Raw genomic sequence first — 21024 nt, 5'->3', positions numbered from 1 at the left:
TCATTACATCTTCTGGCAGCAAATCCCATAGCTATAAATATGTACTGTGTGAAGAAGTGCTTATTTTGGTCTGTCCTGAATGCTCTACTATTCAGCTTTATGGGAACAAGAACCCTGTATGAGTAGGGCCTTAAGACTTTATATGAGTTTTTTGCCAGGTCCCATGGGGCTGCTTTCCCCCACCAGACTTGCACAGTTCTGTCGAGGTTATTTAGAGTCTGAGACGGTTCACTGAAATATACCAATATCCTTTCAATTTCCCCTCACACTTCTGCCTAGTTTTTGTCCTGGATTTATTTCAAACTTCACTGGAGGCAACATTCCACCCTGTGTTTGTCGCATGCAGCACGGTTGCGTTCTGCTGCAGCTTACCTTCTGCCGCAAACTGTGCTATTGGTCTTGCTGTCTGCTGTGATGAAATTATGCAACTCACATAATTTATGCACTTAATTACATAAAGTATGTTGCTGTTACATTATCCTACCCTGTTCATTTCAATGCAAATAGAGGGAAATGTAATCAATTATGTATCATTTGCGGACTGAAAGCAATAACAACAGCAAATCCCGATGGCATTTGCTGGGTTGATTTCTGTTCAAACATGGGACAAGTAAACAAACATTGGCAAGTCCTGCTCCTTTTTCTGTTGGAAAGCTCTGACATCCCTACTCACACCCCAAAGGACCTGTTGTCTTTAATTCCTCCCCAGCACACATTCCTTATCTGTAAATTCACCAGAACCTGGTAGCTTTAAAACATGGGAGTGGACTGATCTGTTGCAGAATGTCTCTGGTCATCCAACAGAGCCTTAGCAGGGCAGTGGGAAGAGGTGAGGCTCTGCTGCCATCAGGGCCTCACCCACCCTGACCTCAAGCAGGTGTGACCCGGCGCCGGAAACAGCTGCATGTGATGCATTTGAGGAAGCTCATGCTGAGGTGGAAGATGCCTGTGAAGCGAAAAAGCAGGTTGTAGTAGGTGCCAACGGACAGATCCCCTGAGGTGTCCGCATACTTCAGGGCCACCAGCGGTGTGTATAGAGTGTTCGTCTGTGTCCGGAAAGGAGGACGCTCCTTGGCGATGACGTTCACAACAGCCTGAAGGAAGGCAAGGTGGAAAGAGGTTGGTATTTTGATACAGCTGCTTCACATCCCCATCCTAACAACTGCTGCTTTCACGTGTTTGGTCTTCCTTGATTTTGAAGCAGTGATTCTCACAGTGTGTGCAGGAGAGGCCAGTGCTAGACAGCAATAGGCAACTGTTGTTATTTTTTCATGGACTTTTGGGGAGGTGCCTTTCCGTTACATAAAAGGAAGAGGAATCCTGGCATATTGAGTCCAGCATTTTGCTCTTGTGGTGGCTAGCTCACAAGCAGTGCATGAGCACAATACCCCCCCCCCCCATGATCCCTAGCAGTTGGTAGTCAGAAGGATACTGCCTTTGACACCTCATTGTTCCACAGTGAGGCAAGAGCATCAACAGGAGTACTGTCCATGTCAGCCAGAAAACCCCCCAGGCCATGCAAGAATCCAGCAAGTTCCATCAGTCTCAGGGTGGACCATCTTAGTAGTTCCATCCCCCTTGCACAGGGAGCAGGCAGCCCAAACCTTACCAGGAATTTTGTGGCCATGGCAACTGATTCAAAGCAAGCAGCTCCCCACCCTGCCCCAGCCATCAAGGTCTGCTCTGTGGCAAAGATGAGCTTGAGGGTGTGGCTGATATACTGACGCAGCCTCAGGGTTGTCATGGAGGCCATGATGTCCCAAGCTGACCTGTTTGATTGCAACTCTCTCCCACAAGAAGTTAAAACAGGCACCGTCCCTACTGAGTTTCAGATGCTTGGTCAAAACCAGTTTATTTCTGGATGCCTTTGCACCCTGAATGCTTCTTGGATGATTTAAAAAACAAAACTTATTAAAATTATATTTTAAGTTATGAGGTTTAAATTTCTGGAAGCTTAATTCATGTTTTAAATCCTGTATGTTCTGTATTTTATCGTAGTATGTCACTTTGAGACTTACATGGTGAAAAGTGAGAAATAAAGTTTAAAAGAAGCAAATAGTAGCCTGAGCTGGATCAAGGCATTTTGCTGTCTGAGGTGAAGAAGAAGATGATGCTCCTCCCAGTTCCATGTACAGAAGTCAGGTGGACTGGTGGTTGAATCTCAACTTCAACACTAGTAGCAGGACAACATCCTCCACTGCATCTGACGGGAACAGGGGAACTGAGTGGGACAGGGAAGGCCATGTGTGGCCTGCACAGCTCTGTCCTCCCAACACCTTGCCATCACTCCCCACCATTCAGCATTTGCCACCTGAGGCAGCTGCCTCACTCTGTCAAATGGTAGAGCCGGCCCTGGGTCTGTGTATGCATTACAGGACAGAGCAGGTATCACGACTGAGCCAGCCCAGCCAGCTTTCAGTGGAGGAAGTAGGCAGGAAGAGAGAGGGTTAACTATCAGAAGAGAGGAGCCTAGCTGAGCACCAACTTCCCCATCCTCAGGAATGCAGGTTGCCAAGGGAACTAGGATCTCCCCAGGTCTCTCAAGGGGAGGGAAAAGGAGAGGAAGAGAAGATTGACAGTCTGTCTTTTCAGGAAGACGTTGGAGGGGATCCAATGAGCCCATGGAGGGAGTCCCACTGGGGGATGGTGTGTGATAGGAGGCGGAAGCAGAAACTTCAGGGTCAGAAATCCCATTTAAGTTGGAGGAAGGAGAGGGACTCAGCACAAGAGTCATCGCAATTCATGATGGCGGCAGCTGGGTTAATGCCGTCTGGCGTTATCTGTGTACTTGGTGAATAAATCACCATTTCTACTTAACTACGCTCCCTGTGCTGGATTCCTGACAGCAGGCTAGAGAAGGAGGGACCAATGGATGCCAGTGTGGAACACTGGAAGAGGCCAGTTCCTGCTTTGTCTTATGCAAACAACTCAGTCCGGTGAGGTGGAATCTGTCAGGGAGGCTGTCGAAGAACTACTGGCTTTAAAGCTTTCCTACGTCACTCATGAGGGTGACCCCTACCTTAGCCACATACTCAGGGGTCTGGCCCATGGTGGTGAATATCTCATGGGAGGCCGGAAGATAGACCTCCTTGAAGTACCGCACGGTGGCAGCATCGGCTCCCGGGAACTCAGAGCGGGCCACTTCCTCCATCAGTTTCATCTCAAATTCTGTGTTGACTGGACCGGGCTCTACCATGGAGATGCTGCGTAGAAGAGGGATTGAAAGAGAGCAAGAGAGAGAAAATGAGGCAGCATTTGGGCCTGGCATCTTCCCATCAGATGCCTAAAGTTGGAAGGAAATGGCCAGGGCCCCTGTGCCCTTCCCTGCTTAATTGCCCCAGGGAAATTTCCTTGAATTAATGTTCATTTTAGATATATAAAGGCCTCCATGAATGGGACTTAGCTCTGCCATTGAGATCAACATGAGATCCATTATTTATATATACAGTGGTATCTTGGTTTTCAAACATAATCCGTTCTGGAAGTCCGTTCCAAAACCAAAGTGTTCCAAAACCAAGGCGTACTTTCCCATAGAAAGTAATGCAAAATGGACAAATCCATTCCAGACTTTAAAAAACAACCCCTAAAACAGCAATTTAACATGAATTTTACTATCTATGTAAGGACACTATATGGGCTCTTGGATACTCCATTTGGAAACACAATTTTTGTTTACAGCATAACGAGACCATTGATCCATAAAATGAAAGCAATAAACAATGTACTGCAGTCACACAATCAATCAGTAGCTGAACTGGGTTCCACACAGTCACACACAGAAAGAGCCACAAAAACAGACAGACCTCAGCGTAAGACTCAACAGGATGCTGGACTAGATGGGCCATTGGCCTGATCCAGGAGGTGTCATCTTTGTTTTAAACTGTGATTTAATATGGTGTGTGAACTGGGCCCATCTCTGTTTCTATCTGAGTGTACCTTTCCCTGATGTTTCGGGGAAGGACGTTACTTGTGCAAATCCCTTCCAGTTTCACTAAATTGGGTAGAATAATTTAAGCTCTTTGAGATCTGCCCCCATGTCGCTCACTCAACTCACAAAATGTTGAATTTGAGGAGTTGCACAGCTAGGCTTTCACAGAAACCTTCCATGGCAAACTTGGAGGCAGCATACACATCATTGAAGGGGACACCTGGTTGGAAAGCAGAAGGGATTTGAGGTGAGCATACCGTCATAGCACACTGCTCCACAGGTTGCTACATTCTTGATAAAACAGAAATGGTAAGGCCAGAGCCAGCTATACAATTTTTGCCCTAGCCTTCAACTTGACCAGCCCACCTCCTTGCTCGAAGAGGAAGATGAGCAGCTGTGGTGGAGATGGCTGGCAGTGGTGGTGGAGGGACTGGGGACTATGGGGAGAAACTCTTTCTCACTGTTATGGTTGTCATCCTCTTGCAGCCACTGCAGCTTCTTGCCTTCCTCTTCCTGGGGATTGCAAGGAGGAAGACTTTTCTCTTCCAATAAGTGGACCCTGGCTGGAATGTATGGATTCGCTAAGTGTGTGCACAGCCATGACACACCTCTCTCCTTGCTGTTTGGCACCCCTTCCACCTGTAACCTGAGGCATGTGCTCCTCCTGTCCCCCACCTCTTCCTGCATTCAACCCAGGCCTAAGTAACACAGAGGAACAGCTGAACTGGGACGGTACTTAGGGGCTTGAGGAATATTAATGGTTGTGACACTTGGATGTGTTGCACCAAGGAATAAATACAAACTAACAATCAAAGCAGGATTGCATATTATATTGGAAAATGTGTGTATGTACCCTAGAATCCACATCTGCCAGAACAAAGCAATTTCCAGAACTGAAGATTAGAGCTTTGTGACATGCTTAAAAAAAAAAAAAAGTCAGATCCTTAATGCTGAAAGTTTGTCACAGATAGGCATAGATCCAGGAAAATGAGACCCAACATTTCATCTGAGAAAAAGTTCAGATTTCTTTTCTAAATTTTTGAGGTAGAACTTGGTGTTCCAAAACTCATTCCAACTCATTCCTATCTCCAATGAAAGATCCTGCATGCTCCCTATCACTTGTGGGAGTTTCACTACTGCTGACAGAGAACTGATCTGTGGGGCCATGAGGTCTCTTTGGCTACAGAGGTACAGAGCTAAGCCAAGGCTTTGAGGTTGTATCACTTTGGATATCTTTGCTCTGCTTCATCCTGCCCTCCCTATTCCGTTCATACCTTGCAATCCCATGACGCTGCTGATCACTACAATGTGTCCTCTCTGTCTTTGCTTCATTTCAGGGAGAACTGCTTTGATCATGCGGATGGCACCAAAGAAGTTGGTCTCAAAGATGCGCTTCATGTCATCGATGGAAATGGACTCTACAGGCCCAACGAGCCCCACACCGGCATTGTTCACTGGGGAACATAAATTATGATATTAAGAAATATCTATGTTCCATTACTCTCCTGCCAGCATAGCTTCCCATCCTGCCAGAGCGTTGTCTGGACAGGAATGGAAGTCCCCACTTTATTTCCACCCCTGGTTTCATCATGCCTCTCCATATTCTCCTCCTAACAGGAGCTCTTCCCCTGCCCCCCTGCAGTGCTCAATCAATGGCTGTCATTTCTTCCTGCGGATTAGCCCAACATTACGTCCTCCAGCTGTTTTGGACTACAACTTCCACAAGTCCCTGCCAGCATGGCCAGCAGGCAGAGATAATGACAAGTGCCATTTAACAATATGGGGGGGCACCAGGTTGGGGAAGGGATGTTAGAGATAGATGTGTGAGTGCTCTAACTCTGTTGTGGACACTTTGTTAGGCCTGAGGACAAGGGATAGAGCCTGGGACAATTAGTATCCCAAGCATGTACTTGGTATACAAAATGGCCTCTCCCCATGGGAAACATTCTAGTTGCTAGGCAACCACAGCATCTCATCATCACAGCTGTACCTAGCAACCCCAAATACAATGCACCCCACTCTTCTTAGACATGACAAAAGGGACTAGGCCATGACGGATGACAGAGGGCCCATTTTGGACAGAGAGAGAGTGTGTGAATTTGCTGCTGATATATCACAGCCCGGTAGGAGCCTCTCAGACTTCCTTTGCAGCTTTTCTACCTGTAGTGTAGTAGAGGGGGATGTCATTGAGGGCAATGACACCATTTGCCACAGCACCAGGATAATAGATAGACCCTTCTTACTCTGGCAGTGGAATGCAGTGATAACAGGGCTCTCAGGTTTTACCATTGTTTGTGACAGATTCGCACAAAGAAAGTCCTACACTGTGGCTATCAGCCTATTTTAGTACATTCTCATAAACTAGGTGCCACATTATGCCATGTGCTGTGTGTGCGTGCACATGCCTGCCTGTTTATCTAATAAATAAAACAGCTCCCTGGATTTTGACTCTCCTTGGAAGCAAGGCTATGGGCACCATTATCTACTCATTGTTTTACCTCACTTGAAAGTAGTTTCTGTGCTTGTGAAACATACACATTTAAGGATCTGAGAAAGGTCCTGAGCACACTGAACTGAAAACACAAACCAACATGTAAAAATGGGAAACAGAAACAAAAACAATAAGCTATTTTAGTAGGATAGTGGATTGAGCACCCTGATCTTCAAACTAGATCAACTGCAGTTAATTTACGCTTTTATTGCTTAGTTGGAATGTGTCCCTGAGCTGTGATAGTACAGTTTGCTCCCTGTGTGAAGGATGGAGCTGTGTGTGCATGTGGCTTTGGTTTCCATGTGTCTTGAATGCAGCCTAAGGTACAAAGATAAGGATCATGTTCCTTGCTCTGTCCATTTTTTGCCTCCAGCTCCACCCACCACATTCATACGCCCCTCAGAAGGTTCTATCCAAGGGAATGTGGCCCCCAGGCTGATGAAGCTCCCACAGCCCCTGCTCTAGAGTGACCAAGAGGGAGAACCAATGACGGGGGGCGGGCATGCGCAGAAAGGAGCAGGCTGGATTCTCAGCGGTTGATGGGGGGGGGGCACCAAGGGCAGGGAACATATTTAGCCTCCTCCCCGCAGCATGCCCCTTTGCTTTCTTCTTTGCAAGTGTGTGGCAGACAATTTCCCCCTTGAGGATGAAAGCTGCAGAGAAGGCAACTCCTGCCTACCATAGGGGCTTCTCCCGTCTTTCTCTTGGGCAGAGAAAATGCCTGCCCTTCAAGAGCTGAATAAAACCTGCTTATGAAACCTGCACGAGTAATTAAGCTTCAGGAGAGAAGATGTGGTGGGGCATGCGCTTAATAGAGTAGAAAGCACCCTCTGCTAAATTCCCTTTAGCACCTCCCTTTCCTCACCACAGCAAATCGCTGTCGATCGCGGGCTCATTTTCCTTTGCTTTTTGCCTAAGAGCACCGGCGCCGCTCGCTCTCCCCTGCCTGGATTTTCTCCTGAGCTGCGAGGCAAAATGCTTCCACAGCGCTGTTTTGGTGAGCTACTAAAGTCTCCCCGCCCCCAAAACGGAACCCCCACCTCTATAAAAAGCTCAATAACTTTGACCTGAACCCCTAAAAGGGGGGGTAGATCACTGCCAGATTTTACTTCTGAAAGTCCCTCAGGAGTTGGCCACCCCTGCCATAGGATAAAGGAGTTCCTCCCGGCTGCACCTTACCCAGAACATCCAGTCGTTTCTCTGGAAGGCTGTTGATGCACTCAGCCACAGACTCATCATTGCAGACATCAAGGCGCTGGATGCTGAGGGTCTTGTTGAGTGTGTCCCCAGCAGCTGCCTCCAGCTTGTCCTTCTTGCGCAGGTCGCGCATGGTGGCAATGACTGGAAGGAAGACAGCGCACAGGAGCATAGCCAAATGTTATGTGGTGCTGAGATGCATTCAGAGTAGATTGGAGGGGCATCATGTCCATGAAAAACTGCCAAAGTGTGCATAGTAATATACATCTAACCCCACAGGTTTAAATTAGTATTTTCAAGTGTGTGTGTGTATGTGTGTGTGTGTATCCAAGAGCTTTGCACTCATTGGACAGAGCACTGAAAACCAGCAGCAGGTTTGCTTTTTACTGAGCAATCGTGTGGAAAAAAGCCTGTATCCACTTAATCAGATCCCTACAAGGACTAGAGACTTGAATGCATTTTAATGAAAACTGGACATCTTGAGAAGAGTGGGTCAGGAACCCTGAAGCTTCTCCAGTTCAGAAAGAACTCAGAGAGGGGGAGGGGGGTCTAGTAGCTCATAGACATGCTCCCCCATCTCCTCAAAGTCAGTTTACTGTTACATAGCCTGACACCTGTGTGGCCCAGGGAGCCAATTGGCTGGATTAGAGGTAGGGAATGTGAGCTTTTTTGCTAGGGGTCAGGAGGGCAATTGAGGATTCATGCATTGTAAGCCGCTTTGGGGTCATGATGCTAAATCCCTCTGTCGTTAATCCCCTCTGTGGAGGGAAGGTGGGGGGGGGATACTTTGTTGCCAAGACTACTAGCAACATGTGTGTGCACTTATGTTTTTCTATGCTTATGCTTGGGTTTTATACATGTGTGTGCCTCTCTTTGAGAAATAATGATGAGGATAATGAATATCAACCACAAAACACACAGACACACCATGGATGGGGAGTTATGTAACAAGAGCACTTAGCATATATAAAGGGCAGGGAACCCTCCAGAACCATCCAAAGCTCTTGGGTGTCGAATAGCTCCTGGAGAGCCCACAGGCCCCCAAACCTGGGTCTAAATATGCTGCAGCACACAGCTGTATAATACTTCACATTTAGATAACACATCCAGGGGGTTCAAAACACATGCATCAACCCAGTTACAGTAATCCTTACATCAAACTTGCAAGGTAGGTTAGTGTTATTACCCACCACCCAAAGTTTGGCAGTTTGGTGGTCAAGGACATACTGGGCATTGCCCTCGACTAATACCCCTTTGGGGAGGGGATATAGCCCAGGGACAGAGCAACGCTCTGGACTCAGAAGTTCTCCATTTCAGTCCCTGGCATCTCTAGTTTTTGTTTTGTTTTTAAAGGACCAGGTAAACAGGTGTGAAGGATGCAAAATGTCTCCCTGTGACTCTGGAATCTGCTGCCAATAAGAGCAGAGAGAATACTGTGTTAGATGAACCAATAGCCTGACCTGGTGTGAGGCCTGATCCTGTTCCACACTGCAGATGACGCAAGGGAGGTCAAGGGAGGGTTGTTCATGTGGAAGGAAGCTGCAAGGCTGACACCCTGATTCATAGCTTTGCTTTATGCTGGCAGGTGAGGATTCTTTGTGCTCTCTCTCAGTCTGGCCTCAAATTGCAAAGAGCTAAAGCTTCTTGTTTGGTTTCAAGCAGCATTCTGCATAGCAGAGGCCTACGGGGCTCAATTCAGGTGGATTGGTTTTATTTTATTTTTTAAAAATCAAGTTTCTAGACCCCACAATTGTAGACAAACAGCTTTAAATGTTGTAATCAGGCTATCCAGCTGAAGCTTTCTTGATCTATCTTGCCCACCTTCCTCTTTCCTTTTCAAAGGCTCCAATCACCTGCCCCAGCAATCTGTCTCCTACTCATATCCTTTAAAATCCTACTCTTCTCCCTCCTGTATTCCAGTAGCTAAGAGAGACTGGGGTGAGGGGAGCTAATATCCTCCACATATGTAATTTAATACAATAGAGCATTTCTCTGTTGTCACAGAATGTAAGGGAGGAAAGGGAATGAGCAAAGAACTCTAGACTCTTTTGGTAATGGTATTTGTGATTGTATTTGCAATTGGAAGTGTGAGTGTTTCATAAGGTTTTTCAGTCTTTGGAGCAAGCGCCACAGTGTGTGTATATACCTGCAGTGCGATTGCAGGCTGTGTTGACTCACTGCGGCCACATGTGATACTCTTCTTGTTGTGCATGATGTATGAGGTGACTGTCACCAGTTTAGATGGCCTTAATAAAGGCTTGTTCAAACTTACGGGGAGGCGGGGAATAGGGCTGTTAATGTCTATTGACCATGATATCAAAATGGAACCTACATGTATAGGAGCAGTGGACGTTAGAATATAGATTTGGGGGATGGACAAGAAGAGAATGATCATTCCTGCCCTCCCCCTTTTACTGAGCTTCCAGAAACATCAGACTGGCTGCTTCTATAAACAGTATGCTGGACTAGATGAATGTTTTAGCCTGATCTAGCAAGTCTGTCCTTGTGACATTTCTGCCAGTGTGACATGTCTATTTTTTTGTAGATGCACAAATGTGGTGTGTGGTGCATGCAGTGTGTGTGTGTGTGTGTGTGTGTGTGTGAGAGAGAGAGAGAGAGAGAGAGAGAGAGAGAGAGAGAGAGAGAGAGAAGCCGTGTGGTTTTGGAAAGCTGTGCATACTGGGCAAACAATGTTTGTGTCTGCTGTTGAACACTCAAGTGTTTGCGTTGCTGCACATATCTGGTGTTTGTGCACATACAAATGTATGTCAGTCCATCGTGCCTTACCTAACAGATCACTCTCTACCTAATGCCCTTTGGACTCAGCACCTTCCTGATCTAGTTACTTAACTCTGGACTGTGTGAGCAGCACGAAGCTTCTCATTAGGATTCTGCCTCCCATGGCAAGCTAAGAGCAAAGTAGGTGGGACTGGAATGGAGAGGGGTGTGGGGCAGAGAAGAGCTGGGCTTTGGTAACATTCTTACCCCCATGCCATGTGTAGTTTGTTATGCAAGTGGCCTTTGGGCAGTGTCTGGGTCCAGCCAAACTGCTGGGCAAAGAGGAATGGCTTGTTTCTGCTTAGCCTGTGGAAAATAGGGCAGCAGTGGGTTGGGGGAGATTTGGAGGTGGAGGTGGGAAGTGGGCAAAGGCGTTGGTGGTTGGAAGTGTAGCTGCTGGGGGAAAATCCTGGTAAACAGACAGAGAATATAGCAAAGTTCCTGCAATACCGAAGGGAGGTCCGACTGGGTGGGCAGCACAGGCAGGCACATTCCCTGGGCGTGAAGATGCCAGGGTGGGTGTGACGGCATGCTCTAGCTGCCAGACCATAACAGAGCCCTGAGAATAATGGCTGGCTCAAGGGAGAAAACCAGAGCATGCTGCATTCTTTTAACTCTCTGATTATCACCCTCCCTGGTTCCACAGTCCCTTCCTGCAAGTTGCAGGGCTGAACAGTGCAGAGCTTTGTGGGTACCCCGTTTCCTCCATGTGGGTTTGCTCCTCTGCAAGAGGTCCCACACCAGAGTTTCAGAATTCCAAAAAGAGCACAAAATCCTCCCCCGAGCAAGTTCCACACCAACCCCCTTAGCGGATGCCCCAGTCTCACCGTGAAATCGCTTGCTTGGGTCCTGCGCCAGTTGCACAGCCATGCGCAGCCCGATGCCCGAGGAGCAGCCGGTGATAAGCACAGTGCGCGGAGCCGCCTTGGCCATGGCTGAGCTGCAGTGAGTGGTGCCCGAAGGGATCAGGGTTGAGAGAATGACAGAGCTCCTCCAGCATGTGACCCAGGGATCAGCTGGAGGCTTGAGCTGGTGACAAGGCTGGGCTGGGCGGGGGAAGCTTTGAGCTCCTTCAGGGCAGATGGCCACCCCTCAAAACCTGTGACTGCATTTCCCAGGGCTGCATCAGCTGTGCCTATGGAGTTTTCACAGACAAGCCCAGCATTTTGCCCTGTTATGTACTCTGGTGGGTCATGACAAACACAGCCAGGCCTGGTGGATGAATAGCTGTCAGTTCTTAGGCACCTTAGGAAAACATAAAAACTAGAAGCCCTATATGTGCAGGCAGGCATGTTAGTGCACACCCAACAAGAATGTGTATTTATAATAGGGTAGTTAAACAATAATCAGAATGAAGACTGATACGGTTAACGTGCGGCTAAAAGAGTGCTTTATTAGCCAGGAAGTCCCGAGTTTAGTTGGGCAAGCAATGATCTCTCAGTCTTTTACCCTCCAACTGAAATATGGAGGGTAGTAATTCAGATTTGCCTTACGGAGTCATTGATGAGATAATATGTGTAAAGCCTTTAGAACACTCAGAAGACAGCAGTTATGATTTACATCTATATAGTTGTTTTTAAAGAGATGCCTTTCTTCATTTTCCTTCAGTTTTCCAGTCCATGCTACAAATGACATGGTGGAATTCAGTAACATGTTACCAATTTTAAAACAAAACCAGGGGAATGGTACTAATTAAACCAGGTGAATTTATGCAGAAAACAAGGGTGTGACAATAGGTAATGCAAGTCTGGGAGAATCGGGATCCAAGTGAGGGACAGGAATGTGAAGCGATGCTTTATAATATAGGGGTCTAGATCCATTTCTTCCCCTTCTATTTTCCAGGAGGTCATGGCCATCACCTCCTGGCAAATAGAAGGGGAAGAAATGGAGGCAGTGAGAGATTTTACTTTCTTGGGCTCCATGATCACTGCAGATGGTGACAGCAGTCACAAAATTAAAAGGCGCCTGCTTCTTGGGAGAACAGCAATGACAAACCTAGACAGCATCTTAGAAAGCAGAGACATCACCTTGCCAACAAAGGTCCATATACTTAAAGCTATGGTTTTCCCAATAGTGATGTATGGAAGTGAGAGCTGAACCATCAAGAAGGCTGATCGCCGAAGAATTGATGCCTTTGAATTCTGGTGCTGGAGGAGACTCTTGAGAGTCCCATGGACTGCAAGAAGAACAAACCTCTCCATTCTGAAGGAAATCAGCCCTGAGTGCTCACTGGAAGGACAGATCCTGAAGCTAAGGCTCCAAGACTTTGGCCACCTCATGAGAAGAGAAGACTCCCTGGATGTTGGGAAAGATGGAGGGCACAAGGAGAAGGGGACGACAGAGGACGAGATGGTTGGACAGTGTTCTCGAAACTATGAACATGTTTGACCAAACCGCAGGAGGCAGTGGAAGACAAGAGTGCCTGGCGTGCTCTGGTCCATGGGGTCACAAAGAGTCTAAACAACAAGATCCTTTGGGCCTGACGTTTGCAGTTTTGTGTTTCTGCAGTTCTGTGTTTCTGATCTCTGTCACTAGATGGCGATATACCCCAATAATGGCTCAGGCCTTGGCTGATGATCAAGATGTTGCTTCACCCCTCTAGGCTGTGCTGGGACCAAACAGGCCCCGCTGAATCAATTAGGGATTTGAAAGGATGTGGTTTTAAAAAATAAAATAGAAAATTCCCTAACAGTTTAAATCTGCCCTTTATTTCAAAAAGCTGAATTATTGTGAATTATAACTGCATAGCTTCTGTACACCACTGAATCTGGTCCATGGGGTCACGAAGAGTCGGGCACGACTAAACAACTAAACAACTAACTAACTATATATTTATATATTTGATTAACAATACAAATACTGGGGTTTTTTAAAGGGGAGAACTTTCTGATTACTTTTACTGCATTGCAGTATTTGATATGTCTGACCTAAGGTAATTAGATTTTCCTTACTGTGCCATCTTGCATATATACTCAGAAGCCATTCTCATGGAGTTGTGAGATTTGCTTCTGTGTGAATGACTACAGGATTGCTGCAGTCCCCAGGTGCCATTGCACTCCAGGCTGACAAAGAAAGCCCGAAATAAATAATGAGAACCCGGACTCTGCTGCTTCAGAGGAAGGATTACCTACCTGACAGAAAACAACAGTGAATCTTGTGGCATCTTAAAAGATGAATAAATTAATTAATTATGGCACAAGCTGTTTGAAAAACCAGTCTAGGTTACCAGGGCATGATTTAAAATACAACATGAAAAACTGTTTACAACAAATTACAATCACAAAAATAGGATGTGCCCTAAAATACATATCTCAGGTACCAAAGGCCAGGTTAAAGATATGCTCATGCTATGGTAAATTGGTTAATTTCTAAGGTGTCACAGGACCTTTTGCTGCCACTGCCACCCCTACTTTAACCCGCTACCAGCCTGTAGTATGATGCCCACTCCCAGCCCCCCATCACCCCCCATTCCTTTCCTTTCCCCTCTCTTTCTCTTCTTCCTTCTCTTTCTTTAAATGAACTTAAGACTGCTTTACAGATCTCCAAGTGGCTTCTCACATGGTTTGCACTTCAGCTCGTCATGTGGGATGGTGTCCAATCACCAGGGCTGCAAATCAGATTTGCAGATGAAACCAAACTGGGAGGGGTGGCTAACACCCCAGAGGACAGGATCACACTTCAAAACGACCTTGACAGATTAGAGAACTGGGCCCAAACAAACAAGATGAATTTTAACAGGGAGAAATGTAAAGTATTGCACTTGGGCAAAAAAAATGAAAGGCACAAATACAAGATGGGTGACACCTGGCTTGAGAGCAGTACATGTGAAAAGGATCTAGGAGTCTTGGTTGACCACAAACTTGACATGAGCCAACAGTGTGACGCGGCAGCTAAAAAAGCCAATGCAATTCTGGGCTGCATCAATAGGAGTATAGCATCTAGATCAAGGGAAGTAATAGTGCCACTGTATTCTGCTCTGGTCAGACCTCACCTGGAGTACTGTGTCCAGTTCTGGGCACCACAGTTCAAGAAGGACACTGACAAACTGGAACGTGTCCAGAGGAGGGCAACCAAAATGGTCCAAGGCCTGGAAACGATGCCTTATGAGGAACGGCTAAGGGAGCTGGGCATGTTTAGCCTGGAGAAGAGGAGGTTAAGGGGTAATATGATAGCCATGTTCAAATATATAAAAGGATGTCACATAGAGGGGGGACAAAGGTTGTTTTCTGCTGCTCCAGAAAAGCGAACACAGAGCAATGGATCCGAACTACAAGAAAGAAGATTCCACCTAAACATTAGGAAGAACTTCCTGACCGTAAGAGCTGTTCGACAGTGGAATTTGCTGCCAAGGAGTGTGGTGGAGTCTCCTTCTTTGGAGGTCTTTAAGCAGAGGCTTGACAACCATATGTCAGGAGTGCTCTGATGGTGTTTCCTGCTTGGCAGGGGGTTGGACTCGATGGCCCTTGTGGTCTCTTCCAACTCTATGATTCTATGATCTAATTGCCAGTCTGGCTGGCATTTGTGTGCAGCAGGGCTAGTGAGTTTGGTTTATTGAATTTATGTGTTGCTTCCCGAAACAGACACTCCAGAGCAATTTACAAGAAAAAAACACAGTGGTACAATAGAAGATTCATAAACATAATAAAAACATAATCAGTGTGAAAGCATCTAGCATTGGTGCTGCTCAGACTCCCAGGAACTCAGAAATGTCTTTGCCCGGTGCCAAAAGGATGACAAAGTCCCTGGGAGTGTGTTCTGTAGGTGGGTGCTGCTATCTTCCTTTGGCCTTGGCCAAGCAAATGAAGGGAAGTGACAGAGGCTCAGGCACAATTTGACTGTATCTCATTAAAGAAGGATGGTAGGTCCTAGCTGTGTGCCGAGGGCTGATGTTTTCAGGGCCGTTATCTACCTTCTGTTGGTTGCACAATGAAGATGTGCTCATTTCTCATGCAAAATCCACTTGTAAGATTTGTTCTGTTGAGAAAACACCACATCAGACTGCCAACTTTCATTATCATGGGTGGTGTAGTCTTCCACTATGTAAAATGGGATTACAAATGAAGATATTTTGGGGCAGAAAATTCATATGGCATCAATCTCCCACTAATCAGCATAGTATACAATCCCATAGGAAATTCTTTCCATTGCTTTTGCATCCCTTCCACTCATTTTTGCGGGGAAACATCATCATCATTAGAATTTATATACCACCCTACCCCAGAAGGTCTCATCCTACCCCAGACTGTGTCCAGTCTGCATAGCCTGCTGCACAAAATCCACTGTCTGAGCTGCCCCCTCAACTTTCCACATTAAGATTGCCTCTCCACGTTTCCCCCAACTCTTTCACCAGACAATGGGTGTACCTCTTTTCCATTGATGACCTTCCTCCCATCCTACAGAGATGTAGAGTCCCACATATTTTTGAGAAGGGACTTGACTATAAATTTACCGTGAGGGGAGAGGATGAGAGGGCAAGTGGATCTGCCCTATCTCTAGGGTTTGTTGTGGCTGTTCCATTGCACACCCCCTTCCTTCTCACCCCCCCACAAGTCCTTGGGGGTGGGAGAATGAGACTGAGTCATCCTGTTGCCTCATGGTATGAATCACTGGCTCAGCTCCGAAATTGTTGACCCAGATTGTTAAGTTCCCAGCAAATATTTACAGCTGTATCTGGAGTAACATCCCTCAGCCCCCAGGCTGGAATCAGCCCAGTCTTCCTGCTGGCCCTGCCTTTATGGCTGCCTCTGCATGCAAGAGCTTAGTGGGGCCTCTGTCTGGGAAGGAAAGCAGCTTTGTCAAGCTTGTGTGTCCATGTTTCATCACAGGCTGAAAGCAGTGAACAGTCAGCTGAGATGTATTGATCAGGATAGGCAGCACAAAATAATAAAATAAAGGAGCATGTGCCATTTTTTTGCCCAGGCAGAGAAAGGGGAGGGAGCATGTGCCAGCTTACTGCAGGTGCCACCTTACTCCCAGTACGCCTGCTGCTGCTGGGGTGGGAAAACACGACTTGTAATGACAACAGGGCACGGGGTAAACTAGACTAAAGACTAAGAGAGCATGCTAGGGAACTTGACACAGCATTTCTATTTTCCATGGCAGATACCATCTTGGCTGTGGATCCTGGAAGACCCGCCTTGCAGGTCTTTCCCCTCAGCTACAGAAGACCATCTTGGCTGTCTCTTAGTGCAGACCCAGGTAACTGAGCCTCAGCTTCCACAGCTGCTGCCTGACATGAACTACCATTGGCAGGATTGGCAGCAACAGCAGCAGAGACCACCTGAGCTATCTTTGGAGCTGGAGGAGGAGGAAGAGAGGACAGAGGGTGAAGAAAGAGCTGTGAGTGCTTTCCCCATCCTTTGAACCCCCTTGAAAACACCACAAACTGCTGTACCTAGACCTGTGTGTGGATAACGCAGCTGAATGGGGCACATCTGTGGGCAGCCTGAGGAAGGACCACCCACCTTGAGCCTGCCCATAAAAGTCCAGAGTGAGAGACTTGGGTGATGTCCACTGTGTCCAGGAACTCTTCTCATTGTCTGCTTTCTGTGGGTGAGCTGAGTTGGTTTTGTCCCTGGGTGAGAACCCAGAGGCGGAGGGGAGGGTGTGTTAGAAGGAAAATGAATTGTTATTGATTTATATAAATTAGTAACTTTGTATTAATGTAACAAGGGACGCAGGTGGCGCTGTGGGTAAAAGCCTCAGCGCCTAGGACTTGCCGATCGAAAGGTCGGTGGTTCGAATCCCTGCGGCGGGGTGCGCTCCCGCTGCTCGGTCCCAGCGCCTGCCAACCTAGCAGTTCGAAAGCACCTCCGGGTGCAAGTAGATAAATAGGGACCGCTTACCAGCGGGAAGGTAAACGGCGTTTCCGTGTGCGGCTCTGGCTCGCCAGAGCAGCGATGTCACGCTGGCCACGTGACCCGGAAGTGTCTCCGGACAGCGCTGGCCCCCGGCCTCTTAAGTGAGATGGGCGCACAACCCCAGAGTCTGGCAAGACTGGCCCGTACGGGCAGGGGTACCTTTACCTTTACCTTTATTAATGTAACATTTTTATATGTAACAATGTACTTTTGTAATATTTTGCTTAAGTTGTCTGTTGTTGCTTCTGTTTTCTGTACACGCCTTAGATATATTTTTAATATATTACCGTAAGTGGTATAAAAATTAAATAACAAATAAACATTTAGTGACTCCTGCAGGGCTGCTCACATTGCTGGATTCTGAAAATGCACTCAGGAAATCAGAGCAGAAGTAACTGGGACTGGTTGCAACCCTCCATCTAGGACACATGCTCTCCCTCGCTGGTCGGAAGAGAGGTGATTTGTGATTGGGCCTGTTTGGCAACAGGGACATTGGACAGGACAGCCCTTTGGTTTCAAGGGACACTGTGTTCCTCTGACCCTGTGCCTCAAAGAGTAGCCTGATCGGTAGATATTAAGCAAACCTGAAACTGGAATAATTGGCGGGAAAAGCTTTCTGTACAAAATTTCTATGTTAGGAGACTGCTGCTTAAAAACACAGGAGTAGGGTTTGTCTGTGGTAGGAATCCTACTGGGGTCTTCTAATCTGATAATCTTATTCCCACGGGGGGGGGGGGCTGTTTTATTGGCCGTTGGTGACACATTCACCCTGTGGCAAATGCAGCAGTGATGTGATGCCTTGTGCACTCAAGTCCTGATTGCGGGTTTCTCTAAAGCCACCAGAACACCACGCTGCACTGAATGTTGGTCTGATCCAGCAGGACTCTTCATCCGCCCTGACGCTGCTGGGACTGAGGCCAATGTAAGAGTGATTGCGTGGGATTATGTGTCATGTTTGCCTTAAAGGAATATGAGCAGAGCCGAAGATATATGAGCAGGGCTGAGCTGCAACTGCCCCGAGCTACTGCAGCTGAAATGATATGACATGAAATCACTTGATAACATATTCATCAACACAGCGATATTAGGAGTTGTGTGTGATGGATAGAAGGTGCCAAGAAGCATTGTGAGTTGTTGATTGAGAGGTGGGGTAGATGGAGGAAGAGGAGGTCCCCATGACTTCCGAGCTCAGGCCCCATAACTCAGCACAGGCTCCTGACTAGAAAACTGCCTGATGCTGCAAACCCCCCTGCTGGTATCTCCTTTGGGTGCCCCATCCTGAGGCAACAGAATCAGGAGGAGAGGGCTGCATTGCATAGCTCTCATTCCCCAGCTTCCCTGGCCCTGCGTCCTAACGTGCCTGGGCTCCCAGGGGCTTTTCTAGCCTTCTCCATCTGCAAGTTGAATGCTGGCACTTGCACCTCCACCAGTATCCCACCCCCACCCCCAATAAAGGCATTCAACTTTACCACTTCCACTACCCTGACCTGGGGGAAGCAGGCGCGCGCACACTGCGAGTGTTCCAGTTTCTGGGCGCTCATTCTAAGTGGGAATGCAAGCACTGCTGGGGGAGTGACGCGCCCTTTGCTGGCCTCCGGTCCTAGCAAATGCCCAACCTGACACCTTCTAGAGCCAGCCTGACCTCCCTATAAATAGCCTCAATCTGAACACCACCCAGCTGCAGTATAGAAATCCAATAAAGGATACTAATAATAAAGTGGGAATGATCAGGGGTGTGTGCTGGGTGAAGGGGCATTTGTATGTGCGTGTGAGAGACAAACAGAGCCAGAGACAGCGTTAACATGCTGTTCCTGCTGAGTACCCCGAGGAAAGTCAGGGCGCGCTCCCTTCGCCGCTCTGGGGCAGCCCGCTCCTCAACTCTTAGCCGCCCGTGGGAGCGCGCTGCGTCCGGCTCAGGGAAGCCCCCTCGCGTCCCCTCCCGCCGGGGCGGCCGGGGCGCCTGGCGGGCGCGATGGGGGGCGGGCGCAGGGCGGAGCCAGCGCGTCTCTCCCGCCCCTCTCTGGCCGCGGCGCTGCCTGCGCGCCTCCCCGCGGAGTCTGCAAGCCGAGCAGGGAAGCGCCCTGTGCGATCCCGGCGCCGAGCGAGGATGGCACAGCTGGCGAGGCGCCTGATCTGCTTGCTGGCCCTCCTGTGGTGCGGACTTCCCCGGACGGGGGCAGGTAAGGGGCGCCGGGCGCTAGAGGGAGGCTTCGCAGGAAGTGGTCTGGGCTGCTGTCCGGGGGCCTCTTACGCGCAGCGCCGAGCGCGCGTCGGACAACGCGATGTAAAGGAGCCGGACCGAAGTGGCCCCTCCAGCTCCATATTGTCCACCCAGGCAGCCAGCAGCTCTCCCCGGGGTTTCAGGCAAGGGACGTTCCCAGCCCGATGCGGAGAAGCCGGGCATTGAACGCGGCACGTCCTGCGTGGAAAACAGGCGCTCATCCACGGAGCCCCTTCAGTTTGAAGAATGGACGTGCCATTTAAAAGAATGGCTTCCAGCAACGCCTTGGGGCAGCCCAGGTTTTTGAGCATACCTACGCCAGTGCGTTTGTCACACTGTTTGAGTCTGATAGCTCAAGCTGAGAGCAGGAGACACTTCATTTCAGGGTCCTGGGTTCGAGCCCCACATTGGATTCCTGCATTGCAGGGGGTGGACTAGATGACCCTCGTGGTCCCTCCCTTCCAACTCTACGATATATTATTCTATTATCTCCCTATTCCCTGGCGCCTCCTTCCATCCCATCACCAGCCACCTGTTCCACAGGTGAGCGAGCAGAGAGCCCTGCGCCGTTTGAGGGGTTCCCGCAGGCATGTGAGGATGTGTGGACTTTAGGTATCCACAGGCATCGGAGACCCAGGACACCTCCCTCCGAAAATCCGTGCAGGGGAAGAGCAGAAGCCCCCCCCCCAAGCCCCACCGAGATGTCGGAGGGACCGCAGCGAGGGCCATTTATCCCGCGCACTTCCAATTCGGGAGAGTCCTCTGTCGAGGGAGGTTTATCTCCGTCATGCTTTGGCTGGTGCAAAGGAGGGAGACGCCACCTGCCAGTATGGATCCAATTCCTACCTCAGTGTTTGCGTCCTTTTCCAAGGGTCAATGCACATAATCCCAGGGCGCACCCAGCCTGCTTGCCCACAGTATGATGGTGGTATTTATATTTATATATTAAATATTTATATATCACTTTTTAGTGTTCAAAGTATTCAGTTAGAAAATTTGGTTGGTTAAAAAAGAAAATACAATTTGAGTTTAAAGGTGCTACAATTAATAGGGACAGTGGATTTTTAATGAACACATTATCATTTTTAGTACAAGTGCTTATGAATGCCTCTTCTAAGATGCTGCCTGATGCTGGCATATGCATTTGTGTCTAAATACAAAGAAAGTGTGATTCTTGCTTCAGAAACTATCCACATGTTAATACATACAAATATAATTGATAGATTAACCAACCTTAATTTAACATAATGCATACTATTGATTGATTAAAATGTATTTAATAGAGTTGCAGTCCTAATGTTATCCCATCATTGTGGAACTCCAGACCTTCTTGGTAGTAACATATACTTAAAATACCTTGATCCCAAACACTCATTTAGCATTCTGAGCCTGCAGAGCATGCTCCATCCTCTGCTCCAAAGAACAGCATCCCTCAAAATATTTTCTTTTTGTGCTTCTGCAAACAGTGTGGTTCTCTTAAGCCTGTTGTTAGCTCCTACTTGTGCATGGATGGCACTGGTGTGGCTACAGAAGGACCAGCACATTATGA

The 21024-nt window shown here is 47.9% G+C and overlaps 2 protein-coding genes across 6 annotated transcripts in view; one reads left to right on the top strand and one right to left on the bottom strand.

The window, feature by feature from the left end:
- Positions 1–570: 570 nt before the first annotated feature.
- On the bottom strand, positions 571–11423 carry RDH8 (retinol dehydrogenase 8). The gene is made up of 6 exons (XM_083729254.1): positions 11222–11423; positions 7599–7760; positions 5203–5382; positions 4055–4148; positions 3020–3203; positions 571–1094 (listed from the first exon to the last, which is right to left on the bottom strand). Exons 1-6 carry the CDS (start codon positions 11325–11327, stop codon positions 870–872), a joined length of 951 nt encoding a protein of 316 aa, XP_083585380.1. The 5' UTR covers positions 11328–11423; the 3' UTR covers positions 571–869.
- A 7879-nt stretch (positions 11424–19302) lies between these two features.
- Positions 19303–21024, top strand: part of COL5A3 (collagen type V alpha 3 chain) — a 114238-nt gene continuing 112516 nt past the window's right edge. For 3 of the 5 annotated variants that reach the window (XR_014561775.1, XM_083729140.1, XM_083729145.1), the window contains exon 1: positions 19303–19434. Coding sequence is in view for 3 of the 5 variants with exons in the window: in XM_083729140.1 (XP_083585266.1) it covers positions 19362–19434 (73 nt within the window). In the remaining 2 variants the exon portion in view is untranslated. The remainder of the gene's footprint in view (positions 19435–21024) is intronic. The other 2 variants (XM_083729141.1, XM_083729143.1) reach the window with 2 other exon arrangements.

The sequence above is a fragment of the Podarcis gaigeae genome (assembly GCF_964106915.1).
Source record: "Podarcis gaigeae genome assembly, chromosome: 2".
In the NCBI taxonomy this organism is placed as follows: domain Eukaryota; kingdom Metazoa; phylum Chordata; class Lepidosauria; order Squamata; family Lacertidae; genus Podarcis; species Podarcis gaigeae.
Note: the sequence above shows the minus strand (reverse complement) of the source record. Positions and strands in the feature narration are given on the sequence as shown.

What these genes read in the sequence shown, in the direction of transcription:
- RDH8 (XM_083729254.1), bottom strand. Translation starts at nt 11,327, where the DNA reads ATGGCCAAGGCGGCTCCGCGCACTGTGCTTATCACCGGCTGCTCCTCG. An exon ending in CAGCGTCATGGGATTGCAAG is followed by an intron (nt 4,149 to 5,202) that starts GTATGAACGGAA and finishes CTTTCCAACCAG; the next exon opens with GTGTCCCCTTCAATGATGTG. An exon ending in CTCCTCAAATTCAACATTTT is followed by an intron (nt 3,204 to 4,054) that starts GTGAGTTGAGTG and finishes TCTTCTACGCAG; the next exon opens with CATCTCCATGGTAGAGCCCG.